Source organism: Malaclemys terrapin, chromosome 9, assembly GCF_027887155.1.
Source record: "Malaclemys terrapin pileata isolate rMalTer1 chromosome 9, rMalTer1.hap1, whole genome shotgun sequence".
Taxonomy (NCBI): Eukaryota; Metazoa; Chordata; order Testudines; family Emydidae; genus Malaclemys; species Malaclemys terrapin.
The window spans coordinates 49,289,249-49,309,285 of NC_071513.1; the positions used below are offsets into that span (position 1 = coordinate 49,289,249).

At 49.1% G+C, this 20,037-nt stretch overlaps 1 protein-coding gene across 10 annotated transcripts in view; it reads left to right on the top strand.

Annotated features, from left to right (window-relative positions):
- Positions 1-20,037, top strand: part of SNED1 (sushi, nidogen and EGF like domains 1) — a 147,959-nt gene that overhangs the window by 53,354 nt on the left and 74,568 nt on the right. For 9 of the 10 annotated variants that reach the window (XM_054040823.1, XM_054040830.1, XM_054040824.1 and 6 more), the window contains exons 3-6: positions 6,390-6,530; positions 8,163-8,325; positions 11,905-12,030; positions 12,508-12,621. In XM_054040823.1, the coding sequence (XP_053896798.1) occupies positions 6,390-6,530; positions 8,163-8,325; positions 11,905-12,030; positions 12,508-12,621 (544 nt within the window). The remainder of the gene's footprint in view (positions 1-6,389; positions 6,531-8,162; positions 8,326-11,904; positions 12,031-12,507; positions 12,622-20,037) is intronic. The other variant, XM_054040828.1, reaches the window with a different exon arrangement.

A 20,037-nucleotide genomic window follows, 5' to 3' on the forward strand; every position in this document is an offset into this window, starting at 1 on the left:
TAAAAATCTTATTTACTTTACATACAACAATAGTTTTGTTATATATTATAGACTTATAGAAAGAGACTTTCTAAAAACGTTAAAATGTATTACCGGCATGCGAAACCTTAAATTAGAGGGAATAAATGAAGACTCGGCACACCACTTCTGAAAGGTTGCCGACCCCTGGTATGTAGCCTACTAACAGCCCCCCCCCAAGCTGCCTCACTTCCTTTTCCCCTACACCTGGAGGGGAGTTAACGGGCCATTTCACCTTGAATGGTGTCCCTTGAAATATGTTAACTATGTGGGGATAAAATGCTTGGGGAGGCTAAGCCTCCCCAGACGGGGCAAGAAATGCCAGATGCAGCACACCTCCCTTTGGAGGCACGCCACCAGGGCCGGCCTTAGCAAGAGCGGGGCCCGATTCCTGGGGGCAGGGCTTGCCGCTGGCAAGCCCCGCCCCCAGGAATCGGGCCCCGCTCGGGCTGGGGTCGCAGGTTTGGGTCCGGGCCGGAGCCGCTGGGGCCGGGGCCAGGCCGGAGTCGCTCGGCCCGGGCCCGAGCCAGAGCCGCCGGGGCCGGGGCCGGAGGGGCTCGGGCCAGGGCCACTCGGGCCAGCGACCCAGGGCCCGAGCCGGGCGTGCTCGGCCGGGGCCGGGGCCAGAGGGGCTCGGGCCGGGGCCGCTCGGGCCAGCGCCCCAGGGCCCGAGCTGGGCGTGCTCGGCCGGGGCCGGAGCCGTGGGGCCCGAGCCTGGCCGGGGGTGCTTGGCCGGCACCGCTAGGCTGGGGCCGGGGCTGGTGCCCGGGGCCCGAGCCGGGCCGGAGCCAGAGCCAGAGCCGTTTGGCTGGGGCCGGAGCCACTCGGGCCGGGACCGGGGGTGCTCGGCCGGCGCGCTCGGCCGGGGCCGGTGCCCCGGGGCCCATGCCGGGCTGGAGCCAGAGCCGCCGGGGTCGCTCGGCCAGGGCCGGACTGGGCTGCGCCGCGCCTCCCAGGAGCCCTCCTCGCGCCCCCTCCCCCAGCTTACCTGTTGCTGCCGCTGCCTGCCCCTTTTCAGACTTCCCGCGAACATCTGATTCGCGGGAAGCAGGGGAGGGGGAGGAACAGGGGACGGAGCATTCAGGGGAAGGGAGGAGGGGGAAGTGAGCTGGGGGCGGAGTGGACAGCTGCGGGGCCCTCTTAGGCGCGGGGCCCAATTCAGCCGAATCGGCTGAATCGGCCTAAAGCCGGCCCTGCACGCCACCCGCTGCCTTTGGAGCACCATCGCTGGAAGCTCCCAAGAAGTGGAGGGGCCAGTGGTGTCTGGACTGTGGCCCCGCCTGCGCTCCGCCCCCTTTCCACCCTGAGGCCCTGCTTCCACTCAGCCTCTTCCCCCGTGGCTCCACTCATGCTGTGCCTCTTCCCCCTGACGCCCCGCCTGCACTCAGCCTCTTCCCACCTTTGTTCCACCTCTTCCCACAAGGCCCCCCTGCCTGCGGCTCACTCTTCTCCGCCCCCTTCCCCCACCCACCATTGCTCACTCTTAAGGCAGGAGGGGGTTGAGAGGAGGAAGCGGCGGGGTGTGGCGGATTGATGATTTTGCCGCTCCTAGCCCTGAAATAATTGCCGCCCCCGGCCCCATATTAACTTGTTTTAGTTTTTTTACAAATTCGTTTGAACTAAATGAATCTAAATATCATTAAAATAATTGAACATTTACAGTTTTTATTATAAATAGAATTACAAGTACAGCGGACCCTTCCTTGAACATGCATCTGTATAGCGCGATTTCGCTTATAGCGCGGGATCGCGCATGGATCCAAAACTGAGAACTGCTTAATTTCTTCCTTCCAGTCATATTATTAACATTTAGGATTCTCGTGAGTATGTTTACTAAATGGCGTTGCGCCGTCATTGGTGGTTTCAATATGTGTTATGATTGGTAGAATCATGGCGTCACTGATGCCGCAATTACCAAAATGCTGCTATTATAAATTTGCCGCCCCTACAAATTTGCCGCCCTAGGCCTAGGCCTTGTTGGCCTAAATGATAATACGCCGCTGGCAGCAGGTGGGGGGCTCAGGGGCGGGGGCAGAGAGGAGCAAGTGGCAAGTGGGGGGAGCCTCAGGGGAAGAGGCGGAACGGGGTGGGAAAAGGCAGAATGGGGGTGGGGTCTTGGGGCACAGCCAGGATGGAGAGGAGGCAGGACCACAGTTCTTGCACTGGTGGGCCCCCCCCACACACTTCTAGGGAGCTTCTGGTGCTCACGCCTAGCCTCCCCAAACGCAAGAGTCATGTGCCACCTATGCATAGGTTTGCCAGTTTTGGTTGGATGTATTCCTGGAGGTTTCATCACATGACATAATCTTTAATTAAAGATTAATCTTTAATTCCTGGTGATTCCAGGACAATCCTGGAAGGCTGGCTATGCTTGTGCTAAACAATCTGATCCAACTGGTATTTAGCTGTGACTCTCTGAATCTGTTTCCCAGACTTGAAGAAGAGCTCTGTGTAAGCTTGAAAGCTTGTCTCTCTTACCAATAGACATTGGTCCAATCAAAGATATTACCTCACCTACTCTCTTTCTAGTATCTTGGAACCAACACGGCTACAACAACACTGTAGACTTCTATAAGGCATTTGACTTGGTATCACATGACATTTTGATTAAAAAAATAGAACTATATAAAATGAACATGGCACACATTAAATGGATTGAAAAGTGGCTAACTGATAGGTCTCAAAATGTAACTGTAAGCAGACAATTGTCATCAAGTGGGTGTGTTTCCAGTGGAGTCCCATATGGATCAGTTCTTAGTCCTACAAGGTTTAACATTTTTATCAATGATCTAGAAGAAAACATAAAATCAAATCATCACTGATAAAGTTTGCAGATGACAAAACTTGGGGGAGTGGTAAATAATGAAGAGGACAGGTCACTGATTCAGAGAGATCTGGATCGCTTGGTAAGGTGGGGACAAACAAACAATATGTGTTTTAACACTGCTAAACTTAACTGTATACATCTAGGAACAAAGAATGCTGGCCACACTTACAGGATGGGGGGCTCTATCCTGAGAAGCAGTGACTCTGACAAAGATTTGGAGGTTGTGGTGGATAACTGAACACGAGTTCCCAGTGTGATGCTGTGCCAAAAGAGCTAGTGTGCTCCTGGGATGCATAAACAGGAGGAATCTTGTGCAATCGCTGCTGTTATACTGTGTCCGGTTCTGGTGTGCACAGTTCAAGGACACTGATAAATTGGAGCCACAAGAATGATTAAAACAACGAGGAGTCAGTGGCACCTTAAAGACTAACAGATTTATTTGGGCATAAGCTTTCGTGGGTAAAAAACCACTTCTTCAGATGCATGGAATGAAAATTACAGATACAGGCATAAATATATTAACACATGAAGAGAAGGGAGTTACCTTACAAGTGGAGAACCAGTGTTGACAGGGCCAATTCAATCAGGGTGGATGTGATTCACTCCCAATAATTGATGAGGAGGTGTCAATACCAAAAAAAAGAAAATTGCTTTTGTAGTGAGCCAGCCACTCCCAGTTCCTATTCAAGCCCAAATTAATGGTGTTAAATTTACAAATGAATTGTAGCTCTGCAGTTTCTCTTTGAAGTCTGTTTTTGAAGTTATTTTGTTGAAGGATGGCTACTTTTAAATCTGTTATTGAATGTCCAGGGAGATTGAAGTGTTCACCTACTGGCTTTTGTATGTTACCATTCCTGATGTCTGATTTGTGTCCATTTATTCTTTTATGTAGAGACTGTCCGGTTTGGCCAATGTACATGGCAGAGGGGCACTGCTGGCACATGATGGCATATATCACATTAGTAGATGTGCAGGTGAATGAGTTCCTGATGGTGTGGCTCATGTGGTTAGGTCCGCTGATGGTGTTGCTAGAGTAAAGATGGGGACAGAGTAGGCAACGAGGTTTGCTACAGGGATTGGTTCTTGGGTTGGTGTTTCTGTGGTGTGGAGTGTAGTTGCTGGTGAGTATTTGCTTCAGGTTGGGGGGAGGCTGTCTGTAAGCAAGGACTGGCCTGCTTCCCAAGGTCTGTGAGAGTGAGGGATAGTTTTCCAGGGTAGGTTGTAGTTCGTTGATGATGTGCTGGAGAGGTTTTAGCTGGGGGCTGTACGTGATGGCCAGTGGTATTCTGTTATTTTCCTTGTTGGACCTGTCCTGTAGTAGGTGACTTCTGGGTACCCATCTCGCTCTGTTAATCTGTTTCCTCACTTCCACAGGTTGATATTGTAGTTTTAAGAAGTCACCTACTACAGGACAGGTCCAACAAGGAAAATAACAGGCCCCAACGAATCACAAGCAAAGCCCAGGAGGACTGCACTCAGCTTTCGCCATAGTTTCTCAGTGCTGCTGCTGGCTTAGTGTGTCCCCTTCCTTAGCCAGCCACTCTACATAGGTATCTGCAATGATGCCATCATGCTCTTAGTCTCCACTGGCCCAAGAAGCAAGTGTCATCTCTGACCCTGTCTGCCTGTCTCTTTCATTGTTTCTGTCTCACAAACAACAGTGACATGTAGAGGGCCAGAACCGAACCATGGTTCTGTAATCCCTGAAACACTCGGGTGACAACTAAGCCGGCTGGGTTCTACCTCTTTAGATTATACAGTTATATATTTTACTGTACCCTTATTGTGACAAGGAAGGTTTACAAAAAAACCTCCCCATCTAATTGGATGGCAAAATCCTGACCAATGAAAAATTCCTTCCTGCCCCTGCCCCCTCAAGAGTGATTGGTTACTTCCAAACACCATCTCTTTTAACTCAACTTGATGTTGTCATCCAGTTTTCACTCTTAGGCTATGTCTACACTAGTATGTTTGTTGGCATAACTTTTGTTGGGCAGGGCTGTGAAAAACACACCCTTGACCAACATAAGTGTCACTGACAGAAGCACCACCGTGGACAGCGCTATGTCAGTGGGAGAGCGTCTCCTGCCAACACAACTACCGCCAGTTGTTGGGGGTGTTTAATTATGCCAGCGGGAGAGCTTTCTCCTGCCGGCATAGAGCAGCTACAAGCAGTACAGCTGTGCCGCTGTAAGGTCCATAGTGTAGCCATAGCCTTAGATGCAGTGATAATTCTTTACTTCAGTGGCAAGTCTGTTCCACCTATTCAATTCCCTCCCTGTGACATAATACCAAACTGTCAAAATCTACCTTTTGTGTGCCCCAAACTGGTGTGAAAATCCCAGTGTTCTCAGCTTCCAGTGGGTGTGCCGACTGAGGTTTGTCTGTCTAAACCCCCGACTTGCGCAAGGACGCAAGGAGTGCGTGCACTGGGAGTTGCACACATGTTAATCAGAGAATTAATGTTGGCTTTTGAAAATCTGACCCTAAATTCTTCCTTCTTAATTTAGATCTGTGTCATCTTATTCTGATCTGCCCAATGACCTCAGATACTTTTTTTTTTACAGTAATCCTTATCTTATAGCCATCACTTAATAATAACCCTTGGCCAACATGTTTAGGTTTTGGTTCCAAGATCTAAACATCCAAACCCAAATTTAGGTACCTAAATAAGTGGCTTTATTCTCAGAGGGGCTGAGTACCCACAAATCCTAGAGAACTTAAAGGTGTCCTTATCTTTCCGCTCAAGCCCTAATTCATATGCTTTGATCATGTCCCCTTTTAATAGTCTCCTCCCAAGATTAAATAATCCCATCGTTAATCTCCCTTTCCATGTAAAACACTCCATTCCAGGATTCTTCTTAATTTTTTTTTTTTACACTGAATTCCTGAGAACTGATTGAAAAATGGAATTGCCATCCTGTGGAGAGTGTTGATAAATCAACATTTGTTTTCATCCCAAATCAGGACAAAAAAGTCTAAATATCAAAGCTTTTTACACAATGAAAAGTTCCAAAGAGTTTCAATTCAGGACTGTCAAAACGTGTCAATTGAAATGAAATGTTTTGACATTCCACAAGCAGAGACTGCAGTGCATCATGGGAGATGTAGTCCAGCCAGGGAGCAGGATCCATAGGTTAGACTGCAGGCACAAAGGACCTGGAACTACAATTCCCATAAGGCACTGCAGCAGCAATGCAAGAAGACTCAATCCTTAAGGTCAATGCAAAATGAAACAAAACATCTACTTGATTTTCTTGATGGAACATTCTGTGGAAATCTATCTTTTCCCATGGAAAAAATTCAGTGTCAACAAAACCCCATTTTCTAATAGCAAAATGTTCCACCTGAACAGATTCCACTAACTTTAGTCCTTTCTAAAGGCAAAGTGTCTTTCTCCAATAAGTTCTCCCAAACTAAACGGTCCAATCCAAACGGGTCAGTCTATTTTCTCTCCATTCCCCGCTGTTTCTTCCTCTGCCAGCCTCCCTCCTCTGCTCTAGCTCCTCCTTCCTTAACCTGGATGTTTCTCCTGCTCTTGTAGGTAAACACCTTCCAGATTGTCCTCATCACTGACAGTAAACTCTCCTTTACCATCTTCAACTATGAGTCTATCACTTGGACCACAGGCATGCATGCCAGTAGCGGGGGAGATTTTGCTGGCCTGGGAGGCATCGCAGCACAGGTAAGCTCTGTCCATTGCAGATGCTGCTTCCTTTCTAATGCCTAGCACCGTAAGTCTTCAGAGCCTCCTGGTGCTATTTCTTTTACTATATTATTAATTTCTTGCCAGGAGCATGAAGCAACTGAGGAAATGTTAATGCTGGGTTTTTTTTAAGTTCTTAAATAGCCATGTGTTCTCTCCCTCCTTGATGCTAAGTCCATATAGGGGGCTTTGTTATAGCAAAACCACAGTTCTTTACATTGGCCAATGCCTCTTAATTCCTTTCCTTCCTAACCTCAGACTTCAAGAGCAGCTGCTGCAGCAAGCATAGCTTTCCATTGTATTTTTATTCCAGCCCTGTGTGGTGGGGGGAGGTGTTTTTTTTAAATCAGTGCCCGTTCGGATGTGTGAATTTCCCACCAGTTGCTCTGTCCTTGGCCCGTTGCCTGCTCTCGTTTGAGAGTCTCCAGAAAGCAGGAAATCGCAGGTGTAAAGGAAACAGACACATTTCAAATCCCAGAATTCAAAAGTGCAGATTTTATGGCTGTAAACAGAGCAGTAACCACATGCCTTGGAAGGCGGACAGTGCTCCAGGAACACCCCACCCTAACACTGGCCAAAGAGAAGGGAAGTCTCAGAAAAGTCTCACCCAGTGGCAGTTTGTTAGTGAGTTTGCAAGAGTGAGCTGCAGCCACTCAGAGTGAGACACAGTGGCTGGGCTCTGTGTAGGAACAGCAGGACTCCACATGGCAAAGGAGCCTACTTGGCCTATGCTAGCAGAGCTGTTCCCCTGGACTTATTTCCATCCAAAATTTGTCTGGGCTCAACCTGCACACACAATGCCAGGTGCAGAGGAGAATGAAAATAGAATAGATGTCACATGCTTTTTCCAAGGAGTGAGTCATCAACATGAGGAGATTGCTAAGGCAACGAATGCTTCTGTTTGCTGAGGCTGCTATGTTGAGCCATGCAGGAGGAGTGTTTCAATGGGCAGGCCTTTGAATTACCTTTCTTTTAAAGCTGTCGTCAGTAAGTAGACCGGCCCTGTTTCCTGCTTTTTGTTCATAACCATTCAGTGTACAGCCATGCAGGACTTCCTACCAGCCAGGATTGTGTACTCCTTACATTGTTGGTTGTGTTCCTAGAAGGCCCAGCTGAGATTAGGGCTTTGTTGTGCTGGGTGCTGTGCAGACATGCAGGATACACCTGCAGTGCACTGGGAGGGGTAATTTCCAGGCAGGTAGATGTACATGCTCTATCTTTGATGGAGCTAGCATGCTAAAAATAGCAGTGAGAGCTGGCAGCACGGCCTAGCCACCTGCATACAATGGTACTCAGGTGGCTAGATCAGTGGCAGAGCCAGGATTAAAACTTAGGTCTTCCGAGTCCTAGTACTGTGCCTTAACCACTAGACAACACCATTTCCAGGGCCTTGTTGTGCTGTGCCCTGTATACATGTGGCCAGCACCCCCAGAGCATAAGCTAATAGTGAGATGATAGTGAAATAAACAGCAGTCAAATAAACCAACTTCTTCCCTTTTTTATTCCATGTGGATTTCTTCTCAGGGTGCTGGACCATGGTGGAAACGAGGCATCCTGGTCTCTTTCCCTTCCCCCCACTAGAGTTTTCACTTTCCGCCCTTGTATTCCTAGGCAGGTTTCAATGCTGGTGATGGAAAGCGCTACTTCAACATCCCCGGATCCCGCACCGATGACATTGTCGACGTGGAGATGACTACAAATGTGGGTATCCCCGGGCGCTGGGTGTTCAGAATCGATGATGCCCAGGTGCAAGTGGGGGGCTGCAACAACACAAGTAAGAGAACAGCAGTTAGGTTTGTTTAAACAAACAATTCTTCATTCCCTTCACTGGGTTCTCTTTCTTTCCCTGGGTAATGCCAGTGCCCATGAAAAGTGGGAAGAGAGCAGCCATGCAGAGGGACTTATCAGGAAAAAGAGCTAAGGGTATTGTGGGAGGAAATCCTAGAAACCACCAGCCCAATGAATGGCTGCAGTAAAATAAATGACCAATGGAATACTAGATGCATTGATATAAGGCCAGAGTACCAAGCAAACCAAAGTGAGGTGGTTACTGTACCACACACTGGCTGAGCCAAGTTCAAGGCCATACGCCTCTTGCTGAGGTTGATGGGAGTTTTCCTCCTATACCATGGCTGAGTGGCTCACTGTTTGCTCGCTCATGGGAAGGCTGCTCTCCTTGAAGGGGTGCACCATAGAACAATAAGGCTACATCTTTAATGAGAAAAGGGCTAACGATGTCAGGCCAAATTCAACTCCCTTAAGCAAGGCAGTGCTCTGTTGCAATGAATGGAGTTGTGCCTGCTTCTCCTAGGGCTGCATTTGGCCCGTTGGCCCTCTCTGCATTGGGGAAGAGACAACTGTGTGGTGTCGGGAGTGAAGTATTCACCATTATGAATGTGTTTGATAAGGGGGGAGGTGATAAACGTCTCTTGCTGATGAGATTCAGAGATGTACATAACCACTGTGGGTGCTGGAATGAAGGTCTCTCTCTTGAGTGCCTGGGATTTAAATTTGGGCTCAATATCTCTTAAAAATAGGAAAACAATGGGAAAACTAACGGGAAATGGGGAGTTCCAGCAGGACAACTGTAAAATGTAATAAGTAAGGTGGAATAAAGAAGAAATATAAGAGGAAGGACCTAGGAGAGCCAGGTTCAATTCCCTATTCTGCTTGTGTTACCTTGGACAAGTCACTTAAGGTTTGTTTACATGAGAAATTACATGGGTATAGTTGTGTGGCTCCCAAAGCGACATAAGCTAAACTGTAAAAAGGCCACTCTCAGCCACTCTTATATTGGAATGAGAGCATCCGCATGGGCAGTGACAGGGTATAACGCTCACAGGTCCTAGCAAGCACCCACCCACTAGGATTGCTGTGAGGGGAATCCAAGCCTCTGTCCTCTGGATCCCTGGGGTGTTTCAAGCTCCTGGAGCCTGACTGGAGTTCAGCCATTGCCCCAGATAACACTGTGAGGGCACAGACCTTCTATCCAGCACCCCTCTTCCAAGGGGTGGAACCTGCTGTCCAGCACCTAGCCCTGACCCTTCGACTGCTCCATGCTCAAACACACCCCTCCCACAGAACTCCTCCCTAAAGGCATGTCACTCTCTCTGGGGAACGGAGAAGTTGTGAAGTAGGCACACACACGGTACTACAATCTAACATCTTTATACTCTTTATATTTAATCTGGTAAAGCACAGAGCACCCAAAACAATAAAGCACCCTAAACGCAATGTCCCTCACTAGCTCACTCTTCCCTTGGGGGATCATCTCTATTCAGGCAGGCAGAGTCCTCCATCCCATTGCCTGCTCTGCCCCTGCAGCAGCCTCCCTCAGCATCATCTGGTTCAAAATGGCTCTCGCCCCCAGCTCACCCACCCTCCTGTGAGTCCCCTTAAAGACTCGTGCTGGGGTTACCTGCTTCTTTTGTTCTGCCATTTGGTGACATTTGTTACTTCCAATCCCCACACGCGCACACACATACACACACCCATGAGACAAGAGGAGGAATTGCCTTCTCCCAGGCAGAGCAAATGCATTATTCAAAGTACATCTTGGGACAGAGAGCACTGAATGCTGATCATTCACCATTGTCTCTCACCTGGCAGACCTATGATGCTACACGGCCAGCTCATGAGGGATTCAGGTACATACATGACATGGTCATTTCATGAGACAATTTCAGAAAATCATCCAAAATTCAGAAGTGGTACAGACAGAACACCCATCACAATAACTACTGCATTTCAGAGTTGCACCATACCTTATGTAAGCAGGGGAACGGTCCTGCTATTGTGGGGAACTTTCCTAGCTTCTGCACTACCACGGTGGAATCAGCTAGCGAATGGATCTGAGTCCTCACTCCCACTTCCTTTACCCAGAGTCCTGCCTGACCTCAAGGACTCCCCTTCCTCCCTCCTGTGTGGCAGAGTCCTCATAACCCCAACAAGGCTGGGCTCAGGATTCCTGGGAGGCTGAACCCCCAGTCTTATCATGGTCACTTAGGATAGGGGCTAAGGTATCTCCACTCCGGGTGCTCGCTTCACACCGGCCCTGTCCCTGGCTCAGTGACCACTACATTAAGTTCAAACCAAATACAAGTCAGCAAACAGAAAATGTAATAAAAATAAGAAAAGAAAGTGGAAAGGTTAAAACAAACAAGGACACACACACACACCCCCGTGGGCATGGGGATACCACAACCAGCCCTCTCTGGGATGTAAGGGAAGGTCACAGTCTGTTCCTCACCTGTCCCAGACCTCCCCCCAGGCCCTGGCTGTTCTGTGGTGACATTGTGGATCAGACCCCGCTCTGGCAGTGGCTACACACCCTCAGGCACTAGTTGGCAGGAACCCCTCTCCCCAGTGGCGCCCCTCCCATTGGGATCATTTCCCACCTTTGAGTCAGGCCTGCAAGGCCTCTTGTCCAGCGACGTCTCCCTGTGCTGGGCCCTCTGCCAAGGGCTCCCCTCACTCTCCACAGCTGCTAGCCATGCTCAGCTCCGGTTTTACTTGTGGCACAGCCGGCATCTGCTCCCCAACTCTGGGCCCACAGCTCCCGCTGTAGCTCAACCCTAGCTCCCCATTGGTGTGGCTGATCTGTTCAACGCCAGCTTCCAGCTCCGGCTGCTCCAGCTCCCCAGCTCTGCCTCCTCTGGCTCAGTGCTGCTGCTGTGCCCCCAGCTCAGCCCTGGCTGCTGCTCTCCCCTTAGCTCTGCCCTACTCTGGCTCAGGCAGCTCCCGCTCACACATAGGATGGGCTCTGGCCTCCTGACTCCCTCATTGGCCTGCCTGCTATGTCAATCAGGCTGACCTGGAGTGTTGGCCTCTCCCCATTGGCCCTGGAGACCGTCAGTCTCAGGATCCTGATTTCTCTTCGTCCCTTCCCCTTTCTTTTGGTACTGGGAGAGGGCTGCCCAAAAACCCCACTAAGTTTCAGTGAGGGGCCAACAGCCCCCTGAGATTTATACTGGTATATGTCCCATATAGAGAGGGACCTAGCCAGTCTGTGCCTCAGTTCCCCATCTGTACAATGGGAATAACAGCTCTGCCATGCCTCCCAGAGGTGTTGTGAGGATAGCTACATTAAAGACTGTGAGGTGCCCAGACACCATAGTAACAGAGGCCATATGAGTACTATAGCCAGAATGTGTTGCCAAATAAATGCACTGAAACAAACCAAACAGATACATTTAAGAGCCAGTGGCACTGGTATGCCATGGCTGGGGCTGGAAGTTCCTGGGGATGCAGGAGGAAGTTGGTTCAGTCCAATGCTATTGTTGCTAAGACATATTGTAGGAGTCCTGTGGCGGGTGTTCTCTTCCATTAAAAGGTGTGCTACCTTGGTTTGCAGCCTCCGTGTGTTTTACATTACGCCCCTGTTTGAATGGGGGGAAGTGTATTGAGGACTGCATCACGGGAAATCCCTCCTACTCCTGCTCCTGCCTTGCAGGCTTCACGGGCAAGAGATGTCATCTTGGTAAGTGCTCTCTGTGCCATCCTGCATGGGCATGTTGATGGGATACAAACATTTCTCCTCCCTCTGAAGCTTGCACCTCCATGTTAGCGTCATCCCTTCTGGAGACCTGCTTCAAACTAACTGCCATTATCCTATGCTGCTTAGCTCCCTCTGGGAAGAAGAAAATTCTCCCAGTCCCAGGAACAACAGCCCCAGGCAGCGGCGGGCAGTGGAGGCCTCAAGGAAGGGGTAGAGAAGGGAGGGGAAGAGGTGGAGTGCAGGCAAGGCAACCATGGCCCAGGTGTCTGGCGGTGGGGCGGCGGCTTTGCCAGGGGAAGCTTAGCCTCCCCTAGCCTGTTATACCCACCACCTATGTTGGTGAGCCCTCCTGGCCATGGGGCCATTCTGGTGTTCCATGTTTCTTTGCTGCTTTTCCCCTTGCCGCAGGGGGACTGTCACGTGCCCCTAACCCTCGACTCCACCTCTGTTCTCTTTCAGATGTGGATGAGTGTCTTTCCCACCCATGTCAGAACAGTGCCACCTGCATCAATGGCATCAACAGCTTCAGCTGTCAGTGCCCATCAGGGTTCAAAGGAGCCATGTGTGAGACAGGTGTGTTGGGCTGCGCAGTAGACATGTGGCCCACAATGCATTGCAGATGGGCTAAAAACCAAATACAGCTTGGCTGAGACAGTGCAAACTCAGTGCACTCTGGGAGAGGATCCTTCATTCTGTTCACACATGGGAACTTGGGGTGAGGGACCTCCACCGGTGTCTGCCCACCTGGGACAGACTCTGGGGACTGGCTCGCTTTCTGCGCATGCAGCTGGATTCAACAGCTATTCCGGCCAATGAAAAGACTTCCTTTGGCTGTACAGGGCTTTGGGTCAGGCCTTTTCCATGGGAGATAGGAACTCCCGAGTTCTGATCCCAGTTCTGACACGGACTCCTGCTGGGGCTTTGGACAAGTCACCTAGCACTATGTTCTCCCATCCTAACTCTCGGTGACATAAATAGGAACACTCCCTGAGGGAGGCACCAATCAACATGGGTAAGAGTGATTGGAATGGGCCTTTAACCTCCCACTGTCAGTTCCCCCTCTGACAGAGGGGGATAACAGGACGTACCTTACAGAGCAGACAGGCAGCCTGTGGAACTCACAGGCCAAAAGCATAACTGGAGTCAAAAAAGAACTGGATACATTCATGGAGGATAGGTCCATCCATGGCTATTAGCCAAGATGGGCAGGGATGCAACCCCATGCTATGGGCATCCCTAAGCCTCTGGCTGCCAAATGCTGGGAGTGGATTACTGGGGATGGGTCACTCAATAATTGCTTTGTTCTGTTCATTCCCTCTGAAGCATCTGGCACCAGCCACAGTAAGGGAAAGGATACTGGGCTAGACGGACCATTGGTCTGACCCAGTATAGCCGTTCTTATGAGTGTGAGGGACAAGGCTGGGGCTGGGCAACTCCCTTTGGCTCCCCTGAAGAGTTAGGGTAAGATCCTCCCCATTGAGTAATACCTACCTCTGCAAATAACCCCACTGAATCAATGGGCTTCTTGTGGAACGAAGTGCAGCTGCACGAAGGGGCAGTATAAGACAGTCCAGACTCACCCCTGCAGCACCTCCTGCTGGTCATCCAGCAAATTAGCTCACCAACCCCTAGAGCACCCTCTGCAGGCCAGTGATCTGCCTTGTCATCTGCACTAGCCCTGTGTCCCTCCCAGGACCCTGGTGCCCCTTGCCCTGGGTGCTGCCCCCTAGCAATACCCCCACACGCTAGGTCTCCCCTCCCAGGGGAACCCCCACCCACTAACCAAACCTCACCTCAGGATAAGGCCAGTCACCAACTAGCCCCCTGCCCCCTGGGGCAGACTGCAGTATAGGCCACTCATCATCAGCAAGGTTGGATTTGGACCTGCTGCCTTGGCCTAACCCTGGGCTGCCCTCTGCAACCCCCAGTACCCCTTGGGGTATTACCAGGCCACAGGCTGGGGCTCACCAGCTCCTCAGCCTTTCCCCAGCCCTGCTCCACGACAGGTACCCTCTCTAGCTCCCTACAGCCAGGCCCTTCTCTCTCTGAAGGCAGGGAGAGAGACTGTTGGGCTCCTGGCTCCCAGCCTCTTTATACAGGCCATCTGGGCTCTGATTAGGATGTGGCCCAGCTGCAGCCATTTCCCCCAATCAGCCAGGGTTTTACCTTGCCCAGCCCAAGCCATCTGCAGGGCTTTTCCAACTCCTCAGGGCAGGAGCAGGTGTCCATCCCGCTACAGGCAGGATCTGGCTCTTGAGGCCGGTCAGTGCTCGGTAGTTTTTATCCAGCAGGGACCTTCAACCGGCTTAAAGAAATACCCACCGAGCTCAATGGCATGGTCCAGAAGTGGTTCTGAGCTCCTTGTAGAGAGCTACATGCGTCCTGGATTTGGACCTTGCAAATCCAAATGAAACTGGTGTGGCTGCAAGTGCCTCTTATCTGACACTGATGGCGCATTTCTGAGCAGTCTGGGTGTTAGCACAGTGCATGTCAGCAAGTCATTTTGAAGCCCCCTCCACTGTCAGTAGGTCCTGCTTAGTGAAACAAGCTATGTGCTGTTTAATTAGAATGCAAGTGGCCCTGCTCTCTGCAATACTTTCACCAGTTCAGGTTTGATCCAGAGCCCTTTGAAGTCAATGGGAACCTTTCCCCTGACTTCCGTGAGCTTTGGATACAGCCCTTGTCGTACTGAGTCGATGCTAATCCAAACAGCAATGTAATCAGGAACTAGCATATCCACCCAGTCATGTGACACGTGTAGACTCCTCTGGGCATGAGGATGGCAGCAAGGACCATATTTCAAGAGCTCAAGGGCAGATGTTCAAGTTCTCAGCACCCACAATCGGAACCAGATTTTCAGAAGAGCTCAGCTTCCCTTTAGAGACCTAAATAAGGGGCAGAGTTTCAAGAGTGCTCAGCACCCAACATGGTCCTCAGCATCCTTTGTCGTGGAACCCCATCAAGACACCCCAGCCTCCATGCTGGTGAGGGTATCTTATGTGCCCTAGGACAACTAAGCCAATAAACAGAGAGGGAAATTCTGAACCAACCTACTGAAAAAATCTTATAAATAAGCCTGTGTAAGCCTCTACAGAGCTGTATCTAAAGGGGAGACCCATTCGCTTAGTTCTCAGAGATCTTAAAACAAAGAACAGAAGCTTAGCTCTGAGCTATTCAAGTCTGGACACATTAGTGTCCGTGTCCTCAGCCATCCTGCCTGATTTCCTGATCCCTTGGGACGGGAAGTGGTCGGCATTCTCTAGAGAGGCAAGAAGATATTACAGCCCCGGCTCAGTTCTCCCTTGCAGTTGGACGCCAGGCTGCTGTATTGGATCCAACCTTTGGATCTCATGTACTTCCAAGCCTACTAAGTCTGAGCAGTGTCCAGACTCTGTCTCTAAGTCTGGCTTCTCTGGAACCCTTCCAAGGTACAGTTCCCCACTGTCTAGTTCCCCTTCTCAGGATGTCAGATCCTGTGGTCCAGCTGCCTAGACTCAAAGGCCAGTACTGCTCCATAAGTCTCCCCAAAACTGAAGCATGTCCTCCCCAGTGCTTTTCCTAAAGTTTTTCCTGATATGTAACCTAAGTCTCCCTTGCAGCAGATTAAACCCCTTACTTCTTGTCCTACCTTCAGTAGACGTTGAGAGCAGATAATCACAGTCCTTTTTATAACAGCCCTTAACATATTTGATTACTGTTGTCAGATCCCCCTCAGTTGTCTTTTCTCAAGACTAAACATGCCTATGTTTTTTAAGTAAGGTTTTTAAAACCTTTTATCAGAACTGGAGACACTGCTCTCGCTGAGGCCTCAGAAGTGCTGTGTACAGCAGGATAATTACCTCCCATGTCTTACAGACCACACTCCTGTTCTATCATTTCCTGGGTCCTCTTTGGTCCTCTTTTTAATGATAGGTACTTCAGTCCTTGTGACCTCTCCTGTCCTCCAGGAGTTCTCAAAGATAATTGATAACAGTTCCAAGATTACTTCAGCTAGTTCTTTAACTATCTTAGGATGAATTTCATCAGACCCTGATGACTTGACTATATCTAATTTATCTAAGTATTCTTTAAACTGTTCTATCCTTATTTTGGCTTCTGTTCCTTCCTTCTTGTTGTTAATATTAATTGTGTGAGTATTTGGTCACCATTAACATTTTCAGTGAAGAGTGAAGCAAAATAGGCATTAAACACCTCAGGCTTTTTGATGTCAGTCATTACTACATGGGCAGTGCATGACTCCTGCATTTGGGCAGGCTAAGCACGACCGGAAGCTCCCAAGAAGTGGGGGGCCCCACCCTCTGCTCTGTCCCAAGGCCCCGCCCACAGTCCACCCCTGCTCTGCCCCTAGGCCCTGCCCACACTTCACACCTGCCCCATCCCACCCATCTCTTATGTTTCTTCACCCACCGCTCGCTCCTCTCTGCCACCTTCCCCGAGGTCCCCCCTGTGATGGGTTGGATCACAGAAACCCCCTTGGGAACTGCCAACTGATGTGCCAAGACTACTTCTGCCCCTGCTTTCCTGCCCTGGCAGCTTGGGACTTCAATGCCCTGCCTGGTTTGAGCCAGACCCACTGGCCTGCTGCAAACCCAGACCCAGACCCAGGTCTGAGCCACGTCCCTTAACAGATGTAGGCTTAATTGAAAGCAGCTTAAGAAGTGTTCCTGTCTTTAACACTCAGATGCCCAACTCCCAATGGGATCCAAACCCCAAATAAATCCATTTTACATTGTTCGCCCTCTCTAACACTGATAGAGAGAGATGCACAGCTGTTTGCCTCCCCCCCAGGTATTAATACATAGTCTGGGTCAATGAATAAGTAAAAAGTGATTTTATTAAATACAAACAGTAGGATTTAAGTGGTTCTAAGTGGTAACAGACAGAACAAAGTGAATTACCAGGCAAAATAAAATAAAACCTGCAACCCTATGCCTAATCCAGTAAGAAAACTGAATACAGATAAAATCTCACCCTCAGAGATGTTTCAATAAGCTTCTATCACAGACTGGACGCCTTCCTAGTCTGGGCACAATCTTTTCCCCTGGTACAGCCCTTGGTCCAGCTCAGGTGGTAGCTAGGGGATTTCTCATGATTGCAGCCCCCTTTGTTCTGTTCCACCCCCTTATATGGCTTTGGCAAAAGGCAGGAATCTTTTGTCTCTCTGGGTCCAGTCCCCCCCCTCCCTTCTAAATGGAAAAGCACCAGGTTAAAGATGTCACTGTAAGACTTCATTACCCACTTGCCAGCACACACATATACAGGTAAAACAGAGCCATCTACAAACAATTGTCCTGGTTAATGGGAGCCATCAAGATTCCAAACCACCATTAATGGCCCACACTTTGTATAATTACAATAAGCCCTCAGAGTTATATTTCATATTTCTGGTTTCAGATACAAGAGTGATACATTCATACAAATAGGATGAACACACTCAGTAGATTATAAGCTTTGTAATGATACCTTACAAGAGACCTTTTGCCTAAAGCATATTCCAGTTACATTATATTCACAGTCATTAGCATATTTTCATAAAATCATATAGACTGCAATGTCACACCCCTGCCTGCCCACTCCTCTCAACCTCCTCCCCCAACGCCCCCATCCACCCACCATTTAATAGTTTCATCATCAGCCTGGTGAAGAGCCAGTAGCTCGCCATCAAAGCAAGTCGGTGAGCACTTGTCAAGGATATGTGACAGTCTGACATTGACGACATCTACATGATGGATTGTTAGAGAAACCCCATTTGAAAAGATTGGCCACACAATTACCCTGTCCTATATGAAGCCAGGTCAGGGATGACCACTGGTACCTTGGCAGGTCAAAACTTGGTGGGCAGATGGTTGGGTCAGTGATGAGAGAGTGATTAATAACTGTCATTGCTGAGCAGATTTCACTGCCATGCCCTGTGGTGGCATAAGTGACCAAAAAGGGTGTCTAGAAGACAGATGAACTAGCGCGTGGTTGAACAGGTCTGAGTACAGAGGCAAGTTGCTGTTCTCACAGATCTTGGCCAGGAGCATGATGGTGGCCCCCACATGATGGTGGCGAATATAGAGCAGTGCTATGTTACTAAGTTTTGGCAGCCATGCAACAGAGTTGCATGTAAAGTCCCAGTAACAATGCACATAGCTTTGTTAGCTCTACATTGATCAGCCTCGTGTGAGACAAGTGACCCCAGACAGGAACACAGTACTCTGCTGTTGAACAGCTGAGAGCAAGGGCTGATGTTCTCAGCATCCAGGCACTCACACCCCAGGTTGAGACAGCCAGTTTTCTGAGCAAATTGTTCTGAGTGCTAACTTTGGCTACTGTCTTCTTCAAGTGGTGCATCAATGACCTATCCAATGTCACGCCGGGGTAAACCAGGTTTGGGTCGTGCTGCAGGCATTGGCCATTTAAGAAAATATTTAGCTTGTGGCTTGTGCTTGCATTATTCAGATGAAATACACGAGAAACCATCTTGGAAAAGCTTGGCTGCAGGTGCCATCAACTACAGTAGTCTGCCATGAGTTTCACAGCATCATTCAGAAGCTTGTCAATTTCTGAGAAGCACTGAGCTTGGTAGCCGCAGCAGATGTCATCAGCATAGATAAACTTGGGTAAGAGTATCAGGGGGTAGCCGTGTTAGTCTGTATCCACAAAAACAACAAGGAGTCCGGTGGCACCTTAAAGACTAACAGATTTATTTGGGCATAAGCTTTCAAGGGTGAAAAACCTCACTTCTTCAGATAAACTTTGATGTACACTGAACAGTACTGAGAATAGAACTGAACCTTGAGGAATACAGTTAACATGACACTTCCAGGAACTGAAACAGTCACCCATGAGTACTCTGAACTGCCTATTTTGAAGTAAGAGCTCTACTACTTTGACCACCCAATGAGGGGCAACTCAAGAGCATTTATACAGACGGCCTCTGTGCCAAACTGTGTCATAAGCAACAGTCTAATCCAGGAAGACAGCTGTTGTCTTTAGATTTTGTTGAAAACCATTTCTGATAAGGGTGATCAAGGCTAGACCTTGATCACAGATGCTACGTCCTTTCCTGAACCCTGCCTGCTCAACCTGCAAGACAGCGTCCAAATCTGGAGCAATTTGTTGAAGAATCAAATGCTCAAACACCTTGAAACGCACTGACAGCAAGGATTTTGGGCAGTAACTCACCATATTGCAAGGGTCCTTGCCCGGCTTGAGAATGGCAATAATCTTTGCTTGACACCAAATGCACGGGAGCGTCTTCTCATTAATGACCCATATATAGAAATTAGTGAGCCACAGTGTCACCTTTGATCCAAGGGGCTGAAGGAATTCCGGCAAGATATTCTCATACCCATTATTTTTCCAACCGACTTCTGGGTAGTTAAAGTCCCCCATTACTTCCAGGCCTTGTGTTTTATATATTTCTGTTATTTGTTCTAGAAATGCCTCATCCCCCTCCTTTTCCCCAGCCCCTACCACAATGTCATCCCTATTTTTTCCCCTTTTATCTTTACCCAGAGGCTCTTAACTGATCTGCCTCTCTCCTCCTTCTGGACATCAGAACAAGTGTGTATGGTTTTGCTGTATAATGCAACACCACCTCCCTTTTTACGCTGTCAGCCCTTCCTTCCATAGAGAACCAGACTTCGTTATGCCAATATTTCAGTCATGACATTTATCCCACCAAGGCTCTGTGATGCCAATAAAGTCACAATTTACCTTACGTAGTAACATTTCCAATTTTTCCTGTTTATTCCCCATATGCCTTGCATTTGGGTATAGACATCTAAGTTGCCAAGCAGATTTCCCCACTGATTTCCCTCTTATGATCCATGCATTTCCAGTATGTCAGCCTTCAGCAGTGCTGATGCTTCTCCCCTTCAGGGCAGATGACATAGGCATCTTACACCTCAGCATTGATTCAGGACATTACTCCATGCAGCAAGCTGAGGACATCAGTACTCAGAGACACAGTCTCTGATCATGATTGCAATATGCCACCTC